The sequence below is a fragment of the Penicillium longicatenatum genome (assembly GCF_028827895.1).
Source record: "Penicillium longicatenatum strain IBT 33135 chromosome Unknown contig_11_segment0_segment0, whole genome shotgun sequence".
NCBI classification, from domain to species: domain Eukaryota; kingdom Fungi; phylum Ascomycota; class Eurotiomycetes; order Eurotiales; family Aspergillaceae; genus Penicillium; species Penicillium longicatenatum.
Genome location: NW_026643117.1, coordinates 173,171 through 197,031, shown reverse-complemented (window position 1 = coordinate 197,031; position 23,861 = coordinate 173,171). Strand labels below are relative to the sequence as shown.

Genomic DNA, 23,861 nt, shown 5'->3' with positions numbered 1-23,861 from the left:
GAAGGAGTTACGATAGACGAATAGTTTTGAAGCGTTGAAAATGAAATGCATGATCACATTGAGTAATTCACTTTTTCGTACTTTCACTGTTCACTTATCCGTGAAACCTCCGGCACAACACCCAGCGCCTCTTTTCCACTTCCACTTCCACTCCAACCATCAACCATCACCATCACCCTTCCACCTTCAACCTTTCCTTTCAACCTTTCAACTCCTGATCCTTCCCTGACCAATACCCAAGATGACTAAAGATAACCACGGCAACGAGTACACCTACAGCGGCTCTGGCACCAACAGCCAGGTAAGTGATACTGAGACCCACCACCAGAGGTGAAATAGACTGACATCGACGATCCAGGGCAACCACTACTGCAACCGAGACTACGGCTCCGATGCTGCCAACCAAAATGCTTATCACTACTCCAACCAGTAAGTGTTGTTGAAGTTCGAGGCGAGCCCCACTAACCCGATATAGGAATGGATCGTACTACTACTCCAACTCTGACGGTAGCACCTACTACAACAATGGCCAGGGCGAGGCCACCTACAACCCGCCAGCTTCGTCCGACTCGTCCAACTCGGGCAGCTCGGGCAGCTCGGGCAGCTCGGACAGCTCTTCCAACTCGACCGGCCAGAAGTGACAGCCTCGCATCATGACCGAGCAGAGTTGATCTCCAAGAATTTGCAGTTTTACTGGGGTAGAGAAGGATGACCTTTGGGAGAGGGACTGGTGGGAATGGACGTTTATCGGGACCCAGATATTCTTGGAGACATAGTGAAATCCATGACCTGATGGGTCTATTTTGAAAATTGAGTTCGAACGTAAATCTGCAGGTTCATTGGCTCCAGCTAGTACATATCTGTCAACCCCGCACTTTCGGATGTGGAGACATCAACACGACGCCTATCAGTGGTAATCACCGTCGGATCGGAAGCGCCGATAAGAATGGGAAAGCCGTCGCGTCGATAACCCCCTCTCCTCCTTGAATCTGACTGAATTCGAGAAAATGCACGCTGCGGTGACCCCCGGGCGAGTCTGTGCTCGTTGCGCTCAGATTGTGAGTCGGCTTGTTGTAGAACACAGATCCACGCTAACGAGAACAGAAACAACGTTGCGATGGCGGTCTGCCTTGCTCCCGATGCAAAAGTACGTCTCCATCTTCCGGCTGATATCCAATTGAAGGAGAGGCTGAGGTCTTGACTAGGATTGGGACATGTCTGCAAGCCCCGAGTACCAGCAGAGAACGTGGGTCCCTCACGCGGAACGATGGGGTCACGCCGGCCCCGAGCATCACGGTCCCGTGGCGGCTGTCTGTCATGCAAGGCAAGGTAGATCGAGACTAGTGGATCGGTGACAAGTCTATCTGGGGGCTGACGCCAATCAATCGACCTGTAGGAAAAAGAAGTGCGACGAGAACCGCCCTCGATGTACGGATTGTCGCCGCTTGAATCTATCCTGCCAATGGCCATCCAATGGCACATCGGTGGCTAGCGATGGTGAATCCCCGGAATCTTATGCGACGGGCTCAACGGATTTGGATCCGATCGACAGTGCCGACGGAGATTTGCCGACTCTTGACTGGAGCACGCCTGATAACGATGAGGAGTTTATCGCCTCGCTTTTCCCCCATTCGTTGTCGCGGAGTGTCCAAACCCCGTCTATTGGGTCTCCAGTCTCCACAAATCCGCACTTGCGCAGTGAAGAAGATCGTTCGCTATTCAATCACTATATTCATGTGGTCTCGCGTGCGCTTTCCCGATCTCATGATTCCGATCGGAATCCATTCCTGGTGACACTTTTGCCCCTGGCCGCCACATCGGATACTGTCACCAGCGTGATTCTGAGTTTGAGTGGATGTCATTGGAAGCGGGTGTATCCTAGCATCTGGGGTTGCGCGTTGAGGAGACAAGGCCAAGGTACTCTACTTCAATTTCACAGAGTTTGTTTGTTGGCTAACCACCTATAGCATTGGCCCAAGTCAATAATTTACTGGGCCAGTCAGATGGCCGATGCATTTTTGAAGCGTGCGCCACCGTGCTTTTACTCTGTTTGACCGAATTATTTGATGGGACGTCACGAGTATGGAAGTGGCATCTCAAGGCGGCCAGTGCCATTCTAAAATCGCCAGCTTTTCAATCTCTGATCTCGGGCGATGAATGGACATTCTGTATCAGCCTATTCCATTACTTGGACTCCATGTCGACTATCTCACGGTGCAAGCCTCCCCTTTTGCATCCCGGGGCTAGCATGACTGAGCTCACGACTAGCTTTCGACGGAGCAGTGTACCAGAGCTAGAATACGGTCAGTCAACTACGGCAATCTATGGAATCTCTCCCAACCTCTTCGACTATTTGGGTATGGTCAACATACTGGCCAATCACCGAAGTAAACGGGTAGACGAGCTCTCCGAAATTGGGTTCCGAGCAGCAGCGACCAATGTGGAGACTCGGATCGACGAGTGGCGAGCAGATCATGATCAGATGGCGAAGAAAGAGCCGGACACGGAGTTCGCGACCACCGCGTTTGAATGGGCTATCCGCCTTCGTCTACACCAGGTGGTGGAAGGCTATGATCCACTGCATGGGTTCGTTGAGAAAGCGATTGTCACCATCCTGGATGCCGTGCAAGAAATACCCTACGCCAGTCGGGTCGAAGGGTGTCTTTTGTTTCCACTGGTTATTGCCGGGTCATCCAGTGTGACCATTGAGCGACGGATGATCGTCAAGGAGCGACTGATGGTCATGGAAAATACCTTAGGATTTAGCCATATTCAGTACGCGCGACAGTTACTTGAGAAAGTATGGGAGGCGAACTGCACGTCCGACATGAATTGGGCGTCAGTACGATATAGTCAGTTTCCTGGCGTGGTATTTGTATAATTATGACCCCGCTATACTGTAAGATGAAAGATAAACGAACTGTGTATGCTTTATATCTTGAAATGACTCATTACACTGTAACTCAAATTAGGTACTAGCTTGCTGTGCCTCATCTACCAGCTTAGCCAAGTGTTCTCTCATATTGTATCCACAAACCTCCTCAATAGTCAACTTCCCCGGACGATCTGACGATGAGCTCCAGCCAATACGCTCACTGAGATCCTCGCGCGCTCTGAAACTCGCTTCTTGGACTCGTGTGGCTCGGGGCTTGCGCAGCTTCTCATATAGCGACAATCCATCAGCAACAGCATAGTCTTTGCGGAAGTTTTTGTGGAAAACCAAGCCAAGGGCACCGGCATCTTCAAATGCCATGCAAGACCCCTGCGATTGATCGGGCATCATGGGATGGGCTGGATTTCGTTAGCTCAGATCTTCATGAGGGAATACACTCTCGACTTACCGGCATCACCAAGCAGGCAGACTTTGCCCTTCACCCAGTACGGATACGGGTCATGTCTGTATACTACTTCAACGTTAGTACTGGTTTGCCTGTTAAAGTGAAAAAAAAAAAAAAAAAAAAAAAAGGAAAAAAACATACACCGCCACATTTTGATATCCTCCGCATTCAGCATCAACTTCTTCATCCTCGGATCCAAATCAGGGAACGTCTCGACCAATTGCTCGGGTGAGGCGCCGATATTCCAGCCATCCTCACGAAGATTGTTGACCGAGGCTGGATAGAAGCAATAACAGCTGACGACCTCACCATTGCTACAGGGGGACATGACAATCTTGTTGATGCCAAATCCGCCCCAGTATTCAATGGCTTCATTTGAGATGTAATCCTCAAGATCCAGGGAGCGCAATTTATCCGCACTAATGATACAGCGATAGCAGCATGATGTGGACATGGTGAAATTGGGAGTGATGCCGATCAATTCCCTGGTGAGAGACTAAGGTCGGTCAATATCACTGATTTCATTTTGAGTGTTTGGACTTACTCGGATTCCGTCAGCAGCGACAATGATGTCGGCAGATGCCCGTGGGCCATTTTCAAATTGAATCGTGCCTTCTTCTGGGTCAACATGGACAGCCTTGTGATTCACTTTCAGGATACATTGCGGCCCTTCGCCGGGCACTTCAAACGCAGACTTGAGAAGTTGCTTGTGGATATCGATTCGGTGGAAATTGTTATAGTCCTGCCGAGGGTCAGGCCACGTCCATTAGGGAAATTTATGTCGCCTTACAGTGCCGAATTTGGATTTATAATCCCCCAGCGGATAAGTGCTCTGAACCTGTCCATCGGACCAATTGTGCATAATCAATTGACGAAGAATGACCTTGATTCTGTGAGTGCTTGGCGCTCATTCATCTGAGGTTGTTACGTACCGGCTTTGCTGCGCTCACATCAACGCCCCATTCCTCCAGAAACCGGGATCCATTGGATGCAGCACTCAAAGATGCACCGACTTCACCGGCAAAGTCATATCGCTCATAGACTGTCACTTGATGGCCCTGACGCCGCAGGGATACAGCAGCAGCCAGGCCACCGAGTCCGGCGCCAATGATGGCAACTTGAAGAGGCAAGTCTGTACGTGAAGGCATCTTTACAATCTAGTGTGCTCCAGCATGGGAACCAGCCATTTTACTCTTAATATATACACGACTGATGAAGCTATTCTCGTCGGATGCCACTATCTCTATCTTATCGGTAGCGACGGTGTTTATCTATCCGACGGCCGCATGTCTTGGCTCTTCCGTTGCCGATCATTGCCTCGTTCCCATTCGCCTCCCTACAGCCGGTACTATCACCGATTTCCGGGGAAGCTTCGACCTGTGTTGTTATCTTGGTCGGCCTCGTATCAGCGCCCCGTGATAGTCTTTAAATGGCAAATGCCAGCATCATGCGCAATCCCACCTCCCAAATCACCTCAACCCAACCATTCTCACCATGGAGAAGAAAGACGCGCTCGCGATGAAGTTGGATGAGTCTGAGGACTATGCCTTGGGCAGTCTTGCAACTGACGACAAGAGACTCGTTCGCAAGATCGACTCGCATATCTTGCCCATTATGTTTTTGACGTATTTTCTTCAGATGATTGACAAGATTTCTATTAATGTATGTGGCTCATCAGCAATGCTTGGCACATAGCTAATGAAACAGTATGCAAATGTGATGGGATTCCAGGATGACCTGGGTATGACTGGTAACGACTTTTCGTGGTTGGCAACGGCCTTTTTCATTGCGTATGCCGTTGCAGAAATTCCACAAGGAGCTCTGCTTCAACGGTTTCCCGTGTCAAAAGTGCTTGGGACGAATGTTTTCTGTTGGGGGATCATTTTGTGTTGCTCATCAGCAACCAAGAACTTTGCTGGCATGATTGCCCTCCGAACTCTTCTGGGCCTTCTGGAAGCAGTCATTGGTAAATACCGTTGATTCTTCTATTTCGCATTGTGCTGACGGTCATAGCACCCTCTCTCACCATCTACACGAGCATGTGGTACACCCGAGCAGAGTCCACTCCCCGATATGGATTCTGGTATTGTGGACTGGGCGCTGGACAGATAGTTGGAGGACTTATATCCTTTGCAGCCCAACATGCACCCGCCAATCTGTCATTTGGGGGCTGGCGCATCATGTTCGTGGTCATTGGGGCCGTCAATGTCTTGGTCTCGCTACTGGTTCTTTTCGTCTTACCTGAGACGCCCGAGAAGGCTAGGTTCCTCAGTGAATCAGAGAAGCAACGGATTGCTCAGCGACTGCAGACCGATCAGGCAGGTGTTGGTGCCAAAACATTTCGCTGGCGGTCTGTCCTTGAGGCATTTGCGGATCTTCAGACGTGGCTGTTGGTTCTTCTCACCATCCTCATTACCATTCCGAGCGGAGTTATCACAACTTTCTCATCGATCCTGATCAAAGGGTTTGGGTATGGCAATAAACAGAGTGCGTTGCTCAACATGCCATCGGGGGTGGTAAGCATTGTGTCTACGATGGTTTCCACATATGCGATCGCCAAAGGCTTTTCTCGATGGCTGGCCATCGATCTTCTGCTGATCCCGACGCTGATTGGGTCATGCCTGATGTCATTTCTTCCATCATCGAACAAGGGAGGTTGTCTAGCAGGTATCTACTTGGTGAATACGGTATGTCACTAGAGAGAAATTCTCTTCGAGCACCTCTGACTTACTTAGACTGTTGCTCCGCTCGCTCTTATCTATGCTTGGACTGGCGCCAACTATAAAGGATACACGATGAAGGTATGCGGTCAAACAATAGCTTTCCAATTGGATCCTAACAGCTCTAGGTTGCTGGCACTGCGCTTGTTTCAGCTGCATTCAGTATTGCCAACATCGTTGGGCCCCAGACCTTTCAGTCTAAAGATGCTCCCCAGTAAGCGATTTCAATCGTCCGACTTATGGTCATGCTGACAATGCCAGGTACATCCCCGCCAAGATCACTTTAGTCGCCGTCAATGCAGCGGCAATCCTAATTTCGACTCTTTTGCGAATCATGTATGGGCGTCGCAACTCTCGCGCCGATCGATTGGGGACCCCAGCACGTAGTTCGATGGAAGCGCGTATGGCGAGCACAGAGAGCGCCGATGTTGATGAGACTTTCCGCTATGTGTACTGATTGAGCCATGTATCTATTTTTAGTTAGCGTCTTGGAATTGACAGATACATAAGTTCACGCATAGAAGTGCAAATTAGAAGCGGAGAGGAGTTCAAGTGTCCGTGGGGATCGGCGACTGCATGTATCTATCCGACGGCGGCGCATTCATGTCCGACACAGTCAACGCTAATGATAATATGCGTCCGCTCTATTTAACTCCTGATGACCGTGGAATGACACTGGAATATTTTTAATTGATTTATTCTCAATACTTGACATGGCTCCCATCGACGCAGGCTCCCTGGTTCTTATCACAGGTGGAAACGGTTTCATCGCCGCCCACTGCATCGCAAATCTCCTGCAATCTGACTATCACGTCCGAGCGACCGTCCGATCAGCGGAAAAAGCAGATGCGACTCGCAATGCACTCAGCGCCGCAGGTGTACAGCATCTTGCTCGTCTCCAACTCGTTGTCGTCCCCGATCCGACCAACCTTGACGCTTTGATTGGGGTGCTACAAGACTGCCAGGCCATTCTCCACCTCGCTTCGGCATTTAGCTATGATGCCGCCCCGGGTGAATTTGAAGAGAAATTGATGATTCCCGCTCTCAAAGGGACTCAGGTGGTTTGTGAAGCTGCTCAACGGTGTCCGACTGTTCGGCGTGTAGTCATTATGTCGAGTTTCGCCAGTGTCTATGATGCCAGCTTGGGGCTGCAACCTGGACGAGTCTACACTGAGAAGGATTGGTGTCCGTTAACGTACGAGGACGGTGTGAATGCATCGGCTGTTGTAAGTCCATCACCCCTGTTTTGAAACGTCCACTGACGATACTAGCCCATCGCATACCGTGCCTCAAAGGTCGTCGCTGAGCGTGCAGCTTGGGACTATGTGAACAACAACTCTGTTCATTACCAGTTGGTGACACTGTGTCCCGGCATGGTATTTGGCAAAATGATACACCCTATCTCTTCCCTGTCTCAGCTCAATGCTAGCAATCAGATCGTGTGGCAGGTTCTGAATGCAGGCAAGGATGGTGAAATCCCACCTACAAAGGCACCTGGTAAGCCTTTCCAGTTTGACCATGCGAGTTTGCACTGACAGGGATATAGTCTGGATCGACGTTGAAGATCTAGCGGAAACCAGTCGCAAAGCATTGATCTTCTCTGCTACAGGACATGAGCGTTTCCTGGTCACACAGTCGTCGTATGATACGCAGGAGATTGCAGATGTCATCCGCGCCGAGTTGCCTGAAAGACACAGAGTACCAATGGGACAACCTGGGCAGCGAAGTGCGGATACTCATTACTCGTGTGATTCTTCCAAGGCCGAAACCGTGCTTGGCGTAAAGTTTCGGGGGCTCAAGGAGAGTATTGTTCTTTTAGCGCATCAGTTGTATGATATGAGTTAGTTCTATCGAGTCATCTGGCATGTCCATGGAATCAAGGTGCTATGTTACATATCACTGTTATCAGTCATGGCAAGTAGTCTCTGCCATAGAAGGTATTCTGGCAATCGAGAAATAGGGCTTCTCCGAGAAGTGGTAGCTCCTCGCGCTACAGATTCACCACATCAGATTTTCATGATCATGTCCAGGTAAATTTTTGTTCTCATTGAAGGTTACTGAGCCATTTGTTTTTGTAAACTGTCCCTCACGCTAATCCCGGTCCGCTGTACCTGTTCTACCGATGCAGAGTATCTCGAATATGATCCGCAGTCAAATCAATAAACTCCTTCGCCTGCCACAGGTCTAGACTTGGTCAGCAGTGCCTCGCAGAACGGACCGGAAATACTCACATTCATCCATATGCATAAAAGGGTGTGGAACCCCCGCAAATCGCTTCTGAATGACTTCGTTCCCACCCTCGATCAACTTCTTTGCATACGCCTCGCCCTCGTCGCGCAGAGGATCACAACCAGCAGTGTAGATCACAGTCTTGGGCAACTTTGTAAAGTCCGGCGCCTGCAAGGCATTGGCATACCACTTCAGCGCCTCAATCTGCGCCTCCCGCTCCAGACCCTCCGCAATGCTCTGCCACTTCAAATTATCAAACCACTTCAGTCGTGCCCAGTTCAGCGTAGGCGCATGTTCCATCTCCTGCATGGACGGCCAGGGAGCCTCAGCGGCAGACGCATACTTGGAGATATCATCAATAGTCGGGGTACCCACTGCGACCAGTCGCAGAGGGAGACTCGCATCCCGAGCTAGATGCGCGCAGATCAGAGCGATGTTGCCGCCGGCTGACACGCCACCGAGGGAAATACGGGTCGGGTCAATTTTGAATTCATCGGCGCCTTTCGCGTGAATGTGTTGCAGTGCTGCGAAGGAGTCCTGGATCCCAATAGGGAATGCGTGCTCGGGAACCAATCTGTATGCGACGTCGATTACGCAGACGTTTGCTTTGACACAGATGTGTTTGCAGATGTGGGATTCTGTGTCGAGATCGCCGAGACCCCATCCTATGTCTTTTTTAGTGTTTTGTACCTGTGAGATGAGATTGGGATGTTTACCTCCGCCGTGAAAGTCAATGTGTACCGGCCAGGGACCTGGGGAGTCGGGCTCATAGACCCGGACAGGGATCAAATCGCCGTTGTGGCCTGCCACTTGGGCATCGTAGATACGGGCGCAGTCGGGGGCTGGACCAGTACCATAGGAGTAGAGCACTGAATATTTTGAGCGTAATAAGGCCAGATCAATTGGGCCGGAAGGAGTGTTGGCGACGTGTTCGTTGTAGAGCTTCACAAAGACGGGGTCTAAGTGGGGGAGAACGGCGGGGTGAATGGGGTTGAGAGCCTCGTGCGACATGATGAAAGTGGATGAAATATTGATCAAAGATCAAAGAGCTTCAGGTTTATAACATGTCATCACGTCTTATAACCCCAATGGATGTGTTGTATCACCGGCGGCCGTCGCATTTTAGCCGACGGGAAACGCGATAACCCCCGCACGTTATCTATGCGACGGCCCCGATACCAGAAACAAAAAGGCATGGAGCAGCAAGGACACGAACCACATCAACATGGATCCGGTACTCATTGTTGGCGCTGGTATCGTTGGGCTGACTCTCGGTCAAGCCCTCAAGCAGAAGAACATCCCCTTTGAAATCTACGAACGCGATGAAACTTCCGATGCCCGCGGACAAGGATGGGCCATTACACTCCACTGGGCCCTGGAGCATATGTTCAAAATGCTGCCTGCAGAGACGCTAGCCAGAATTCAAGAAGTGCAGGTCGATCAGGAGGTTGCGCAGAACGACAATGGCAACTTTCTCTTCATTAATCTGGAGACAGGGGAACCGAGGTTTAGGATTCCCCCGAGTAGACGGTGGCGCGTGAATCGGGAGAAGATGCGCAAGGCATTGCTGCAGGGAATTGAAGAACATGTCAATTGGGGGCGACGTGTAGTTGGACTGCATGTTCCCCAAGACAAGGTGCAATTGGTCTGCGCCGACAACACAACCGTGACGGGACGGATGGTAGTTGGTGTAGAAGGAAGTCGATCGATTGTCAGGCAGATGCTGCGACCGGATGCATTCGATAACACACTTCTGCCCATCAGGTTCACCGGAGTTGCGGTTGATTTGACGCCGGCAGAGATTAAGCCTTTGCGAGAGATGGATCCGTTATTGTTCCAAGGATGCCATCCGCCGACGGGTGCTTTCTTCTGGTTTTCCATGTTAGAAACGCCACAAGGGAACGGAACGGTGGACTCGGCGTCGGAACGCTATCGAGCTCAGATATGCATGTCGTGGCCGGTGCATGGCCCAGCAGATGAAGTCGCCGCGACAGATGAGGCGCGACTGGCCAATATGAAACGTCGAGCAGAAGGATTTGTCCCTTTTTTGAAAGAAGCCGTCGATCGTATTCCAACTGGGACCTCGGTGACGGAGATCAAGCTTGCAGATTGGGAATGTCTGTCCTGGGATAATCATGGGGGTCGAGTGACGCTGGCTGGAGATGCAGCGCACGCAATGACAATGTGTAAGTTCCTTCACCTCGACGAACATACCCTTTCTAACGTCAATAGATCGCGGGGAAGCGGCGAATCATGGTCTTCTCGATGCATACCATCTAATGCAAGCGATTGAAAGGCTCTACTCCGGCACCGCAACGGCTCAAGCCGCGATCGACGACTTTGAGCAAGAGATGAGGGCGCGAACAAGTCGTGCCGTCCGATTAAGTCGACAGGCATGTCTGGATGCCCACGATTGGAGCCGACTGGATGAAACATCGGCCATCTTGACCAAGCGCGCGATTGGAGAATAGGAATAATCTATTGAAATCATGACACGAACCTATACATTCTAGTAAACCAGCTGAAACCAAAATAGCCCCGAAAAAGAAATGAAGAATCGCCAAATCCAATTTGTTATTAGAGCGAGTCAAAAGACAGTGACCATGTGTATAACTAGAACTACCAGTGAGGGACTCCTCGAATAGACCAAATGTATACCTCAACACATGCTATAAATAAAGAACACGAAAAGAATGCTGTCCAAAACGCGAGTCCTGATTACAGGAGAATCATACCCATACCGGTCAGCAGGGCGATGGCCGAGTAGACACCGACCTGGATGGAACCAAAGGCAACGCTCTGGTGGATGCTAGCGGGGGCACCAGCGCTGGACGAGGACGAAGTGCTGGAGGAGGAGCTAGAGTCGGCGGTAGCGGTAGCCTCGGTGGTGACGGTACCAGTGCCGGCAGTACCGGCCTCCTTCATCTGCGAGGAGCAGGTACCAGTAGCCTTGGTGGTGGCCTTGGTGCTGGCAGAACCGTCGAAGCTGCAGGCAGTGGCAGACTCGTCCTGCTCGCTGTAGTACTTGTTCAGGGCGAAAGCGAGCTGGTCCTTGACACCACACATGCTGTAGGCACCGTACTTGCCAGTGGTACCGTTGGAGTCAATACCACCACAGTCAGTGTAGCCACAGACAACGCCGAGCAGTTTGCCAAGCTTGGCGGAGCTCAGGCTGCTGTCGGGAACGCAGGCGGAGGCATCGTAGACACACTCGCACAGGGACTCATCGGCAGCAGGGGGCAGGGGAGAGGCCTTGGCTTCCCAGGCGCTGCTATCTTCGGTGGGGCAGCTCATCAGGGCGGTGTTGGTGGGGGTGTAGGCGCTCTTGCTGGTGCTGGAGGGGTCGGCACTGTTGATCTGGCTGGAGTAGTACTTGAAGTCGCTCATCTTGCTGACGCTGGTGCTGTCCACAACGGACACGAGACCTGGGATGTCATATTAGCGGGGCGAAGTCAGAGCGGCCGAAGACAATGCTTACCGTAGTCGTTGGACTCCTGGAAGTACATGTACACAATACCACCGGACCAGACGGGGGTCATGTTGTCGCCGTACAGGGCCTCAACCTCAGTGAAGGTACGGACAGAGGCGGTGTTGCAACCATACTCGGCGAAGAAGACGGGGACGGTGTAGTTGGCGAACTCCTCGGTACGGGCCTTGTAGCCTGACTCGGCGTAGGTAGAGTCACCGCACCAGGAGTAGATGTTGTATCCGTAGAAGTCGACCGTCTCATCTTCGGACTGGCAGTCCAGGTAGTTGGCCAGGTCGACTCGGATAGCAGAAACGTCGGCAGTGGCGTATCCGACACCCATGGCACGGTAGCCCATCTCCTTGATGTACTTCTTCATGTCCCGAATGGCGGCCTTGGCGTAAGCCATACCATCGGTGGTGGCGACGGAGTTGGCAATCTCATTACCGGCAAAGAAACCAATGGTGTTGTTGTACTGCTGGAGCTCGTCAATGACGGCGGTGTAACGGTTGTAGAGGGCGACATTCCACTCGGGGTCGCTACGGTCAATGGCCTCAGACGTGCTGGAAAGGTCAGAGACAACGTAGATGCCGGCTTCCTGCAGAAGCTTCATGCACTCGGAGTGGTCGGCAGTGGCATTGATGTAGTAAGTACGGATCACGTTGGTGCGCAACTCCTGCATGATAGGGATATCACGCTTGCAAGCGGTGGGGTTGGCCAAAGGATCCTCAGTTTGAGAGTCTATTCCCGTTAGTTCCCACTCATTCAGGGTGAAGAGGTGGAGACCTACACTGGTAGGCGACACCACGCATGAAGCTGGGGATGGGTCAGCGTGCTTCCTGGCCTCTCAATTGGAATCACTCACAATTGCGTCTGGTTGCTGGAGTAGTAAAATTTGGTACCCTATTCCCGATCAACATCCGTCTCGATAGTTCGATAAAGTCTGCGCAGGTCTACCTTGATCACAATAGGGTCGACGGTGGTAGCCATAGCGGCCCCGACCAGGGTCGCCAGCGACAGAAGAGAGAACTTCATGGTGTATACTATACGGATTTACACCGCAAATTGGATATAGCGAATGGATCGGAAGGAAAACCTCCTGGCAACAAAAAAAAAAAAAGAAAGACAGCTGGAGAAAGAACAGACGAGGATAGGAACGAGTGATATCCAGGTCAAGAGAAAAGAGAAAGCCACTGAAGACCCCGAGTGGCTTTGCCCCCCGTCGGCCCTTAATACCCTCATGGATTCGATCAACATGATTCGCCCCTGACCCCTAAAGGGGGGACGCGTACAACAGACCCAGCTCGCATCCACCGCAGGGGTCTGAATCAAACGACTTACGACTGGCGGGTGTCAACTTTTCCAGACCGGAGATGATATGGACCGCGTCAACCAAACGTTAGGGCTGTTTTCGACACTAAATCGGCCCAAATCGGTTCCCAGGCCCCGAGCAATGCCTGCTGGCCAATCGCGTGGGATCCACTAACTAAAAGTATCTTGGCTTTTGCAGGCTAACACTCATTAGTGCGCCACGATCCACCAGTCCGCCCAAGTCATGGCAGGAGCATGGGGCGGCAAAAGATAGCTGACGAGGGCAGAGTGGGATCTGAGACATGTCCATTTATCTGTAGAACCGCATCCATTGATCATCTCACTGGGGCTCGGTTGGATAAGTTCTTGACGAGGTTTCTGTCGCGCGCAAGTGGAGGGGAAAGTGAAAAAGTCGAAGCTGACGCGGTTGTGGGGCCATTTGGCTTAGGATGGCGTCGGCAGTGCGTGTACACTTATTTTTAATTTTCTTTTTTTGGGCTGTGTTGGTCTTCATCTTTTGCTTTGGCGATTCATGAATCTATAATTAACTGGCTTGAAGCTCGAGACAAAGAATCATACATGGACGTTGTCGTGGTTGTCCTTGGCGTTGTGGTTTGGTCGGCGATCTACAGTCGTGCACTGCCTCGGAGATGATTTCCTCAGTTGATCCCGAGTGCCTGAGATCAATTAATCAGTCGATACGAGATAACCGGATATTAGATTATTAGATTGAATTATTAGATTGTTTAATTCACAGTCTATTGGAACTTAATTTGGCCGAGATTGAGGAAAGCTCAATGCCAAGCACGCCGATCTGGGGAATCGGCGCCCGGTGGATTCGTCGTTCGTGTAATGCGCACGCTTTCCTTGTTATGATCTACTCTATACTACATCGACCTTAATCATGGACATGGACGTGTCCATCCTTGTTGATATCAACCCGACTCACCCTCCATGCTTACTGAGTTAATCAGGTTCCAGTGTATGTCAAATGTTATCATTCAATTCAAATAATCATAATAATACATTTTCAACGCGTTCAAGGTATCATAAACATGCTCATCTCAAAACATAAACCGCCCACCCGCATCAAATATCCATCACAATTAAAGATCTTGTTTCCGATGCGCATCAATGGCAGCTTGGAAGGATCGAATCGTGTCTAACGGGCGCTCCAGGCGATTGCGGGTTGGATTGCAACGGTCGGGGTCCGCTGGTCACGGTCAGTGAATTTTCAAAGTGTTAGAGGTAGGAGACGTACCGATGATTCTTCCTTCCCGGTCTTTGTGTTGAATACTTCCAAGGGAGGAGGAACTATAGTCGCCGTGGTTGCCCAAAGACACTGTGCGGGTTAGTGACTCAAGCTGTGTACTCCGTTTGGGGGGAACGTACTTGGCTGTGCCTCGTGAAGGGCCAGGTTGGGGTCCGCTTTGGTTTGCAATACCTTCTTGGGTGACTCTGCGGAGTGGATGGAGCCAGTGCGCTCACTGGATGATCGTGATGAACCCATGGTAGTCAAGGAGAAGTTCGGAGAGTGTATCGGTGGACGACAGTGCGGTTCGTGGTGATGTACCTGGAATGTATACGGAATGGCGGGGCTCTGAGTGCCTGGCCCATCGGGCTCTTTAAATAAACCCATGGAACATGTGAGCCATCAACTTTCGCTGCCATTTCTCTAAGAATAGGTGGGATCACGCAAGTGGCAAGAACAGACGCATCGTTGATTGGACGGCTGATCACCGGAAAGTCGCAACATCCCAATTCCGTATGACGTTACACCTCTTCAATCGAGCGTTCCCAGTGGTCGGCCAAGCTCCTTCTAAACAGTAGTAGAATGCTTAGCATCCATCGACCAGTGAACGATCTGTGAACACGCAATCCCCAGTGGCTGGTAGACGCGATTCAGGTACCCGTGGGAAAGTGGAGATTTCCGGGATTCTGAAACACTTGAAGATGTGGTTGCGAGTGACGGACGGCGCAGGTACAGTACGTACGCCAGGAGCATCTGCAATCTGCAAAGATCAATCCGACTCCAAGTTGCCATGGGTTCTTTGCGGACTGAATATGACAGAATCGAACATTCCTTCCCCGTGTTCCCACCGTGGGGTAGACCCATGTGTGGTTTGGTCCCAGATCATGTGGAATGCTGGAGTGTTTTGGAGTTGTCATGGCTCGATTCTCATGCCTCAACTCTTTCTGCCGCACAGCCGGTGCACTGATCGCGAGTGGATCCGCAAGGCTGGGACTAGGCAGCGAGTTTTCCTAAACACGGGATAGTTCTGCAGAGCATGAAGATGGTCTGGCAGATCATCGATCATAGTGACTTCAGCTGATCGTCGCTGATTCGACCGAGGCAAATGCCTCGGCTGCAAACGGTCGTGGTTGTATTCACCTCTCCAACCGCCACATTCCGGAGTCATTGTCTCGTCATCCGAACAATTCATTATCGAGCGCTCGTGGAACATCCACGGTCGCATCCCGTCGTTCGCCATAAGACACGAGTCATGACCTGCCCACATCCGGCTTACAAGAATCGGTACAGATGCTCGAGGTTCTGCGGATTAAGATAGTCCGGATTCGTCAAGGAGCCCGCCAGTCCCAACACATCATCGCCCTCCACGTTGAATAGCTCGTACCAGTCCATATTCACCGCCGGCTCATCCAGATGCATCGAAGGGTCGTTTTGGGTTGGAGGCAAGAGCTCATTGGCATGGGTTTCGGGTCTGTCCTTGTGGCTGTCGGTCGGAGATCCGGGGGCCAACCCCTTGATCACTTGAGATGCCGACGCGCCACTATCCCCAAGGCGAAGATCTCGAGCGGTCCGATCATCAAGGCAGCGGAAGAACAGGTCTAACACCCAATTCTCTAGATCCCACGACTTTTGAAGTTCCTTCAGACCAAGGAGACAGAGTTTCGCCCGATGTTCGGCCAGTTTTCGAGCCGTCCCAGTGACGCGCCCGAAGTGAATTGTGTGGATACACAGTGCAGAGAAGGTGTGCGTGATGCTAGATCAATTAGATTGGGATCATGTGGCGATCGGGCGACTTACAGGTGGACCGATCCATGCTGCACCAGGTTTTCGGAGAGCATGTCTTCCAGGATGCGGGTACTCCTAGTCGCTGCTTCCAACGCCATGTTGCCTTCCATGCTTGTTGACTCACTGGGCGGCAGTAGGAAGATGGGCCGGTACAGTAACACGTAGAGATTACTGTCAATGGTCAGCGTACTCCTTCCGTACAGCCCTGGAGAGGAGGCGATACTTGTAAGCCATGTGAAGCATGCCCACCAGAAATGTGACATCTCGGCTGGTTGAGGTTTGAAAATGCATCTCTGTCGGCAATCTAGACTCCCAGTCTAACAGACGCTGGTGCAACACAGGTCGAGATACATTGTCCAGCTTTGTACGGCAGGGGGAATACTGGCTGGAGACCACTTCGCGTACTAGATGTTGTTAGATACCCCCAATGCAAATGCAATCCGATGAACCACACTCACATAGCTTCGCCAGCTGAGCCATCCCAATCACGTACGGCACATGGGCCGCAGGAGGCTTTCGGAAAATTTCAGAAGAAATATCGTGCTCGAGAAAATCAGCCTCTTCAAGCTCCGCCACTTCGCAGTCCTCGTCACGGATACGAGAGGGCAGCCCCAATGCAGCAGATGTTTGTTGTTCCCGAACCTAACTAGTGAGCATGAGCCGACTCAATAGAAGGACAAAACCTACATATAAAGCCCACCAGATCCTTTTCCACACTTTCTGGTCTCGCGCGCCGAGGAAAGGCAGTTTGGACCTATGTTGTGAGCGCTGGAAGAAAAGCAATGGGACCATCTCACTCACATCACATGCATGCCCTTTTTCTGGGCAATACTGGTCGCCGCGCCCAGCCAGAAACGAACGTCTCGCTCTTCAGTCGGTCCTGCTCGCCAGAAGCTCATCAGGAATAGAGATTGGAGTTTGATGATCATATCAGTCTCCCATCCGACGTCATATATTTCCTTTGCTCGTTGATAGAAAAGGCCCTTGGCTTGATACCGGTTGGTAAACCCGGTGGTGTGCAATGCGGTGTCTGAACATAAGCTCACCCCGATGAAGAGCATCGCTTGGAGGAGCAGGGGCGAGATGGTATGCTCGGTATATGCATTGCGAATCGTTTGCCGGTCGACTATGGGGAAACATGGGTGAAACCATTCAAAATATGCGTGGAGAAGAGTATCGCATATGGTGGGCGAGGGGAACACCAACGCGCTCTCGCGGATGAGGCGATCTTGCAGAATCTTTCGGTGCTGATCATCGCTGAGCTCACTGCCGCGCACTTCGGGAATGGCATAGTGCAGGCGCCCCTTTTGGATACTGCGCGTCTGCCCTTTTTCGGGTGATCGTCGACCCTCATCAACTACACATGTTAAGGGACTTGACTCGCCAAGAAACACCGTTTCATGGATGGAATCATCAGTAGTCGCGGGACGAGCAGAAGGTACATAACGCGGTCCCTGATCGTGTACACTTTGCACACTCCGATTGACCGGTGCATTGGTTGTGACCGGAGATACTTCAGTATCTATCGAGGCTTTCTTCTTTCGTCGAGGATACCTGAGAATGTTGGTACATTATACAATGAATTATAGAATATGCATGCACACTAGCTAAAGCAATAACGATCAAGGATATGCTTACTTTCCCCGTCTTGATACCCCTACGTCACATACAAGATTCCACGCCACACAATTCTGGCATGGTTGCATCTCCAGTACATTGCATCGCACCCGACGGGAATTGCAAGCCATGCAGGCTTTCTTAGCGCGTGTGCGTGGACGATCGGAGTTCGTCGTCGCCATAATTATTGGAATAGGCTGTTTGTATAATACCGAGAAATATATCAAGATTGAAGAGCAGCAGGCGACTGCGGTGGTTTCTCGGTTATACGCCAGTGGGTCTCTCGGCTTCTTCGGTTATATGCTGCGCGGGGAAGTACCGTTGTTCCGCTCATGAGGTCATTGTTCGCAAATCTCAGCTTTGGATATAGGGATGAGTGAGCAGCAAGCATTTAAGAAGAGAATGCGATTGTCTCTGCGCGGAATATTGAGGCGCAGAGAAGAGTGAAGCTTCTCATCGATGGTCGCCAGCGGGCACGTGACCCAACTGACCAAGTACATACAGTACATCACGAAGGAACCTGTCGAATTCTAGTGAATTCGCTGGCCAAATTCGAAATGTATAGAGAGGACCTAAGGTTCAAATCAATCTTGGTACATTTGGAAGGGAAAAGCCCGAGAAAATGGAGGGAAATGCTCGAGTGTTTGAACATTGAATTGGTGAGCCTTGGATGTATATTTATGTATCTATGGTCCCAGAAAATCAACCATTGACCTCGCACCTGCACAGGTTGCATTGTTGCAGGTGGAAAGAACAGCGCAAAACATTAATTGACCCATGAAATGTCCAAGCTTTCTCAGCGCCTAGAACCATTGATAAGTTCATGGACATGTTGAAGTTGAAAATCCAAGTCAGCTGGCTTTTACGGCTCTTGTATGTCCCGAGGTGGACAGTACAGCACTTGCCTAAATGCTGTTGACTGATTGGACACGTGCTAACGAGAACTCTGCATTTGTGACGATCACTGCCGTTTGAGGTCATCAATAATCTACAGAGATGCCCATAAGGGGTAGGAATGAAGGCAAAAAACAGAATCTGGCGGGAATAAGTGCAAGTTCCGCATTCCACGCAGGTGCTACTTCTCACAAATCATGGGGGCCTGGAAGCTCCCACAAAAGTCGACTTCAAACCAACGACAACTTGACTATTTGACTGTTGCCCTATAGTAATCGGATTCTTTGGTTACTAGGGATTAGATCTTTACCTTGATGCCTGAAGCCATGATGCTTGCGTCACGGAAGACAGGATCACCCGGAGAGTAGTAAGCGGCCTTGCGATCCTCGGAAGTCGGAAAGGTGGGGAGGATTTGCCAGTGGACTGGTGACGGACCCTGTTCGAATGAATCCCCAATCTTCTATCTCCGCATGTGCTCGGCTTTACGGATTTCCGAGTCAAATCCGAACCCCCACTTGTTCCGAATCCTGGACCTGGAGCAGTTGCGCTGGCGTTTCCGAGCAATTCGAACCTCATATGAACTTTCTGACGTGGTTTCTTGCATAGCTACGAAACTGCCATGATTGGAATCAGAAAAGACGAAAATCCCACCAAGTAGAAGAGATTCTGTCGTGAATATGCAGCGAATCTCTCAGGTACGGGAACGCCACCGGCAAAGGTGTTCAGTGGCGCCATCGGCTGTTGTCCACTTTGCGCCGGATGTAAGCTTCTCCGGTGCCTCGGTATTTGTCCCCAAGAGGGAATTCATCTCGGAGTTAATCAGATAAGAATCTGATATACCGTCAGTCATCCCGGTGTCGCAGCCGAGTCTCTTATTTATGAAGCTCCTCCTCGAAATTTATTGCATTTTCCTTTTCATTATCCCTACGTTCAAAATGGCTAGTTCTCTTCGCAACATCATCGTCGTTGGAGGTTCTTTCGTCGGGCGGGTGAGTCCATTCACACCCAGGTTTACGCGACTGGAAAACAATACTGACTTCCCCGCAGACCACCGCTCAGGAGCTTGCAAAAGTGATTCCTCCGACACACAGAGTATGTGGGAAATGAAGAAACTGATTTGATCGGCGAGAATGAGAATTGACAGTTTTAGGTCCTCCTCACCGAGCCGCATAGCCATTTTCACCATCTGTTCACTTTTGTAAATGATCTCCCCGCACAACGTGTTGATTCAAGGCTCCGAGGCTGATTTCTTGATAGCCCCGATTTGCGATCGTTCCCGGACAGGAACACAAGGCATTCATTCCATACAGTGGCCTCTTCTCGGTCGTGACCGAATCAAAGTCACACAGTGTGGTTCCGGCGCGCGTGACATCAGTTCACTCCCAGCATGTGCAGCTTGATCGGGAATGGCAGGGTTCCACAGAGATCCCCTTTGATTACCTCGTGGTGGCCACTGGCACGCGCCTGTCGAAGCCCGCCGCAATGGAGAAGGACGACAAACTATCCTCGGTCGAGTACCTACAGAAGCACCAAGCGGACGTCAAGCGATCGCAATCAATTCTGATCGTCGGTGGTGGTGCCGTGGGGGTGCAGATGGCAACTGATCTCAAAGAATATTACCCGGAGAAGGACATCACGGTGGTTCAGTCCCGACCTCAGCTCATGCCCAGCTTCCACATTGGGCTGCATGACCTCATTAAGAAACGGTTCGATGAGCTGGGAATTAACCTTATCACTGGAGCCCGAGTGACCATCCCGACAGGGGGATTCCCCACCGATGGAAAGCCCTTCGAGGTGCAACTGACCAACGGCAACACCGTGTCTACCGAATTTGTGATTCTGGCGACCGGCCAAACACCGAACAACCAACTGGTTAAAAGCCTAGAGCCCTCCACCCCCGACAGTCCATCCGTGGTCAACCCGGACAATGGGTACATTCGCATCCGGCCAACAATGCAATTCCTCGACGAGCGTTATTCAAATCTCTTTGCTGTCGGTGATATCGCGGATACTGGGGCCCAGAAAGCTGCACGACCTGGGGCGGCCCAAGCTGCCGTGGTTGCAAAGAACATCGTGGCCATGATTGAAGGTCGTGATCCCGAAGAGAAATTCGTCAAAGGTCCCGGGGCAATCCACATTACTCTTGGAATGGTCAGTCTTCATACTCTGTCTCAGCCACAAGGTTCCAGACTAACATCATATAGAAATATAACGTGGTATTCCGCAACCCCAATGTGGCTGAAGGACAGACAGAGCCTTGGGTCAATCCAAAGCAAGAGTAAGATACCTATTTCATCATGCATTGATACATTACTAACAGTGGATAGTGGCCAAGAAGATATGAACGTGGAGGGCATGTGGCAGAGGATGGGCATTTCGGTGGACAGCCCGCGCCAATACCATCTTTAAAGCATAAAACTAAGCGGCCCACCTGGAAAAAAGATTGTCGTTCTGTATGAATGGCACAGTGGATCCGTCCTTTATCTCCAAATCCCCACCTGTTATGTTATTCCCCTCGCATGAAGGCCGAAGACATTGGCACACAAGGGAAAATGCAAAATTACAAGGCTTTAGGCGTGCTTTGAATGCTCCCTTCTGTCTTATGGTAACTTGACAGGACCTCGGCTTGAGCGTCCTTTACGAATGAATCTAATATCATTATATAGACACGCTATTCTGAAAAAATGTCTATATAGTTTCAATAGGTCTAGTAATTAAGTACACTCGAGGTCCCAGTCGCACTGGCTCGTGGAATAAAGGCCTTCTAAGCTTACACACAATCCGCTCTTTGATGACCCTAACTCTCAATATTCCATATAAATTACAGACTCTAAAAGCGCCAAAGTAATGCCCAAAGAACGTCAAATTCCAGACTAAATGCCCACTGAGTCCTGGTTCCTCAAGATCGACTTTCTTGGGGTTTTTTTTGAGATGATGCGACCACAGTGGCCCCAATCTATATCGGCATCTTATGCTTTCTCAATACAGAAATGCTCCATGTAGCATATTTCAGAATTGTTTAATTCAATCTTGCAATCCTTCCTCTCATCTCATGCAGACCAGCACGGGTCATGTGACTGCCAAGGATCTTGATTTATGACGCCAAGAACCGACATCCCCAACTTATTCTTCGATTTTGTGTCTCCAATCCCGGCGAGAACCTACTAAAATCCGATGCATACACAGGATATAATAGATATCCAATGCTGGGAAAATTGGTTTCTCAGCGCGTCCCGCGCTTCACAATAAAGACGTCACTTCACAAATATGCTCGATCACGCCGGTTTGAATGTCCCCGTCGACATACTCATACTCTCGCAAGGCGAAGAACACATCTCCAGCCCAGCCAAAATGTGATACAGCGTGGGATCAACACCCAACGAATGATGTTTACCAGCTCTCTTTCACCTCTTCTAGTCCCGCCCGTCATCTTTGTTGGGCTTCTGGTTACTCTCTGGACATGGAAATGTTTCTGGATCATCGTGATGCAAAACAAACTATTATACCTGTCCTGGCTACCACCATTCTCCAGATCGGAGCAGATATCGGAGTACAAGCGTGAATGCAAGCCTGTTCAATGGGAAGAAAAGCAACTTCGAAGTCTCGACGGAACAAAATTAGCCATCTGCGAGGGCTATCTCCCCTCCGACAGTCCAAACCAAGTGGACGCAAAGAAAGCAAAAAATGTTGTTATTATTTGTTATTTTCAGGGCAATGGCGGGTCATTACCGCTCCGGTTACCGCTCCTATCACAGTTCTTGAGTTCTATCTCGAAATCCAAGACTGCGCAGCCAGGACTCAATGATACACGCTATATTGTCGTGGCCTTGTCATACCGAGGCTACTGGACATCATCAGGGACTGCAACGCAATCGGGCATTGAGCAGGATTCCCTGGCGTTTCTCCACTGGGTATCGACTACTTATTCCTCACCGGATACGAACTGTCAGATGTTTCTGTGGGGTCATAGCCTTGGTGCGGCTGTTGCATCGTCCGCAATGTCCAAATATCTTACCCGTGCAGAAGATCCACTGGCCACAGGGGATGGTCCTCTTATTCCCATATCTGGGCTGGTCATGGAGGCCCCGATCTCCAATATCAAAGATATGCTAATTGCCTTGTATCCTCAAAAATGGCTTCCATATCGATACCTTTGGCCTTTCTCATGGAATACATGGTGCACCTCAGCCTCTCTCGAGCAACTGGCTGGGTTGCGCCATCGCGATGCCAACCAACACAAAAATCCCGCGAATACCCCGCGTGAAGATCGGAATCGCTCCGTGCCCCCGATACTCATCTTGGCCGCCGAAAAGGATGAAGTTATCCCACCTCAAGTGGCAGGACAACTCGAACGGAGAGGCCAAGAATTAGGACTGGAAATTACGAGAAAGGATGTCATGGGAGCCATGCACACCGAATGTCCAATGAAGAGTGATGGAAGGGAGACACTGATTAGGTTTATTCTTGCGCATACACGCGATCTACGGTGATCCTGCGAATGGTTCATTCCAACCCTATACGTACATTCAGGATCCCTAACTTACCACACCTGATCTTGCGTTATGAGAAATCATTTCCAACTGAACCGATTGCTCTCAACGCTTCGGCCAGCTGGATCTGCAATCTTACTACATGGATGTGCAGCCTAGACCATGTTCCACGAACGGGTCCCCGTGGAGTCTCGTGGGGCTCTTTAATTATCTAAGATAAATTCCATTCCCCTGGAAGCTGTATGGTCGGGTGGAAAATTGGGCATTTGCGTATAAAGTGCAGATGGACCCACTACGATAACAAGGTCTGTACTGATCCCTTTAGCTGAACAACTGCAGAGTACAGTTTCCACTGAATCGCTGCACATCTTGGCATCTGCACATAACTACAACTGGAAGCATTATACCACCAGGTCTCTTCAGTGCTCTCAAACCTATGGTCTACCCCATGGTGTCGTACGAATTCGACCAAAACAGCATAGTGTGTAGTGGCTACTTGGGGATCTGGAGCATGTTGAACATAATAAGAACAAGATACATGAAGTACGCGCATCCCGGATATATAACAACAGGGATCGCGCTTGTCAATCAATCACAGTTAGTCTCGCTATCACGTGCGTAAGCGAGGATGGTCCCTGGATGTCTACCTCGACAAGTTCAACCCAACAACCTCGACAAGGGTATGTAACAACCCAACAGAGGTCTACAGTAGAGAAACACACTGATAGATTTACGGAAAAGGAAGGACTGATCGACGCT

General features: G+C 50.5%; 12 protein-coding genes across 12 annotated transcripts; 7 read left to right on the top strand and 5 right to left on the bottom strand.

Moving 5' to 3' along the window:
- Positions 1-241: 241 nt before the first annotated feature.
- On the top strand, positions 242-641 carry N7484_000084 (uncharacterized protein; the record flags this gene model as incomplete). The annotated part of the gene is made up of 3 exons (XM_057110505.1): positions 242-301; positions 359-429; positions 476-641. 3 exons carry the CDS (start codon positions 242-244, stop codon positions 639-641), a joined length of 297 nt encoding a protein of 98 aa, XP_056977731.1.
- A 366-nt stretch (positions 642-1,007) lies between these two features.
- On the top strand, positions 1,008-2,881 carry N7484_000083 (uncharacterized protein; the record flags this gene model as incomplete). Its single annotated transcript, XM_057110504.1, has 5 exons — positions 1,008-1,058; positions 1,105-1,147; positions 1,206-1,329; positions 1,397-1,917; positions 1,968-2,881. 5 exons carry the CDS (start codon positions 1,008-1,010, stop codon positions 2,879-2,881), a joined length of 1,653 nt encoding a protein of 550 aa, XP_056977730.1.
- An 87-nt stretch (positions 2,882-2,968) lies between these two features.
- On the bottom strand, positions 2,969-4,486 carry N7484_000082 (uncharacterized protein; the record flags this gene model as incomplete). The annotated part of the gene is made up of 6 exons (XM_057110503.1): positions 2,969-3,291; positions 3,342-3,404; positions 3,480-3,834; positions 3,883-4,080; positions 4,129-4,221; positions 4,271-4,486. The coding sequence occupies 6 exons, from the start codon at positions 4,484-4,486 to the stop codon at positions 2,969-2,971; spliced, it is 1,248 nt and encodes a 415-aa protein (XP_056977729.1).
- Positions 4,487-4,832: 346 nt separating this feature from the next.
- On the top strand, positions 4,833-6,515 carry N7484_000081 (uncharacterized protein; the record flags this gene model as incomplete). Its single annotated transcript, XM_057110502.1, has 6 exons — positions 4,833-5,000; positions 5,046-5,304; positions 5,352-6,025; positions 6,074-6,139; positions 6,187-6,272; positions 6,320-6,515. 6 exons carry the CDS (start codon positions 4,833-4,835, stop codon positions 6,513-6,515), a joined length of 1,449 nt encoding a protein of 482 aa, XP_056977728.1.
- Positions 6,516-6,771: 256 nt separating this feature from the next.
- N7484_000080 (uncharacterized protein) lies at positions 6,772-7,903 on the top strand (the record flags this gene model as incomplete). The annotated part of the gene is made up of 3 exons (XM_057110501.1): positions 6,772-7,284; positions 7,330-7,555; positions 7,605-7,903. 3 exons carry the CDS (start codon positions 6,772-6,774, stop codon positions 7,901-7,903), a joined length of 1,038 nt encoding a protein of 345 aa, XP_056977727.1.
- A 271-nt stretch (positions 7,904-8,174) lies between these two features.
- Positions 8,175-9,298, bottom strand: N7484_000079 (alpha/beta hydrolase; the record flags this gene model as incomplete). The annotated part of the gene is made up of 2 exons (XM_057110500.1): positions 8,175-8,247; positions 8,286-9,298. 2 exons carry the CDS (start codon positions 9,296-9,298, stop codon positions 8,175-8,177), a joined length of 1,086 nt encoding a protein of 361 aa, XP_056977726.1.
- A 214-nt stretch (positions 9,299-9,512) lies between these two features.
- On the top strand, positions 9,513-10,758 carry N7484_000078 (FAD-dependent oxidoreductase; the record flags this gene model as incomplete). The annotated part of the gene is made up of 2 exons (XM_057110499.1): positions 9,513-10,473; positions 10,520-10,758. 2 exons carry the CDS (start codon positions 9,513-9,515, stop codon positions 10,756-10,758), a joined length of 1,200 nt encoding a protein of 399 aa, XP_056977725.1.
- Positions 10,759-11,005: 247 nt separating this feature from the next.
- N7484_000077 (glycoside hydrolase family 72 protein) lies at positions 11,006-12,788 on the bottom strand (the record flags this gene model as incomplete). The annotated part of the gene is made up of 5 exons (XM_057110498.1): positions 11,006-11,712; positions 11,766-12,494; positions 12,544-12,569; positions 12,619-12,656; positions 12,711-12,788. 5 exons carry the CDS (start codon positions 12,786-12,788, stop codon positions 11,006-11,008), a joined length of 1,578 nt encoding a protein of 525 aa, XP_056977724.1.
- Positions 12,789-14,170: 1,382 nt separating this feature from the next.
- Positions 14,171-14,574, bottom strand: N7484_000076 (DUF2406 domain-containing protein; the record flags this gene model as incomplete). Its single annotated transcript, XM_057110497.1, has 3 exons — positions 14,171-14,277; positions 14,326-14,406; positions 14,457-14,574. The coding sequence occupies 3 exons, from the start codon at positions 14,572-14,574 to the stop codon at positions 14,171-14,173; spliced, it is 306 nt and encodes a 101-aa protein (XP_056977723.1).
- A 1,014-nt stretch (positions 14,575-15,588) lies between these two features.
- On the bottom strand, positions 15,589-17,900 carry N7484_000075 (Zn(II)2Cys6 transcription factor; the record flags this gene model as incomplete). Its single annotated transcript, XM_057110496.1, has 7 exons — positions 15,589-16,069; positions 16,114-16,272; positions 16,325-16,505; positions 16,560-16,743; positions 16,789-16,855; positions 16,903-17,655; positions 17,740-17,900. The coding sequence occupies 7 exons, from the start codon at positions 17,898-17,900 to the stop codon at positions 15,589-15,591; spliced, it is 1,986 nt and encodes a 661-aa protein (XP_056977722.1).
- Positions 17,901-19,460: 1,560 nt separating this feature from the next.
- Positions 19,461-21,021, top strand: N7484_000074 (NAD(P)/FAD-dependent oxidoreductase; the record flags this gene model as incomplete). Its single annotated transcript, XM_057110495.1, has 6 exons — positions 19,461-19,601; positions 19,660-19,704; positions 19,763-19,810; positions 19,870-20,763; positions 20,817-20,890; positions 20,940-21,021. Coding segments are annotated over 6 exons (1,284 nt in total), but the record flags the coding sequence as incomplete, so codon positions are not given.
- Positions 21,022-21,998: 977 nt separating this feature from the next.
- On the top strand, positions 21,999-23,102 carry N7484_000073 (uncharacterized protein; the record flags this gene model as incomplete). The annotated part of the gene is made up of 1 exon (XM_057110494.1): positions 21,999-23,102. The coding sequence occupies one exon, from the start codon at positions 21,999-22,001 to the stop codon at positions 23,100-23,102; it is 1,104 nt and encodes a 367-aa protein (XP_056977720.1).
- Positions 23,103-23,861: the final 759 nt, after the last annotated feature.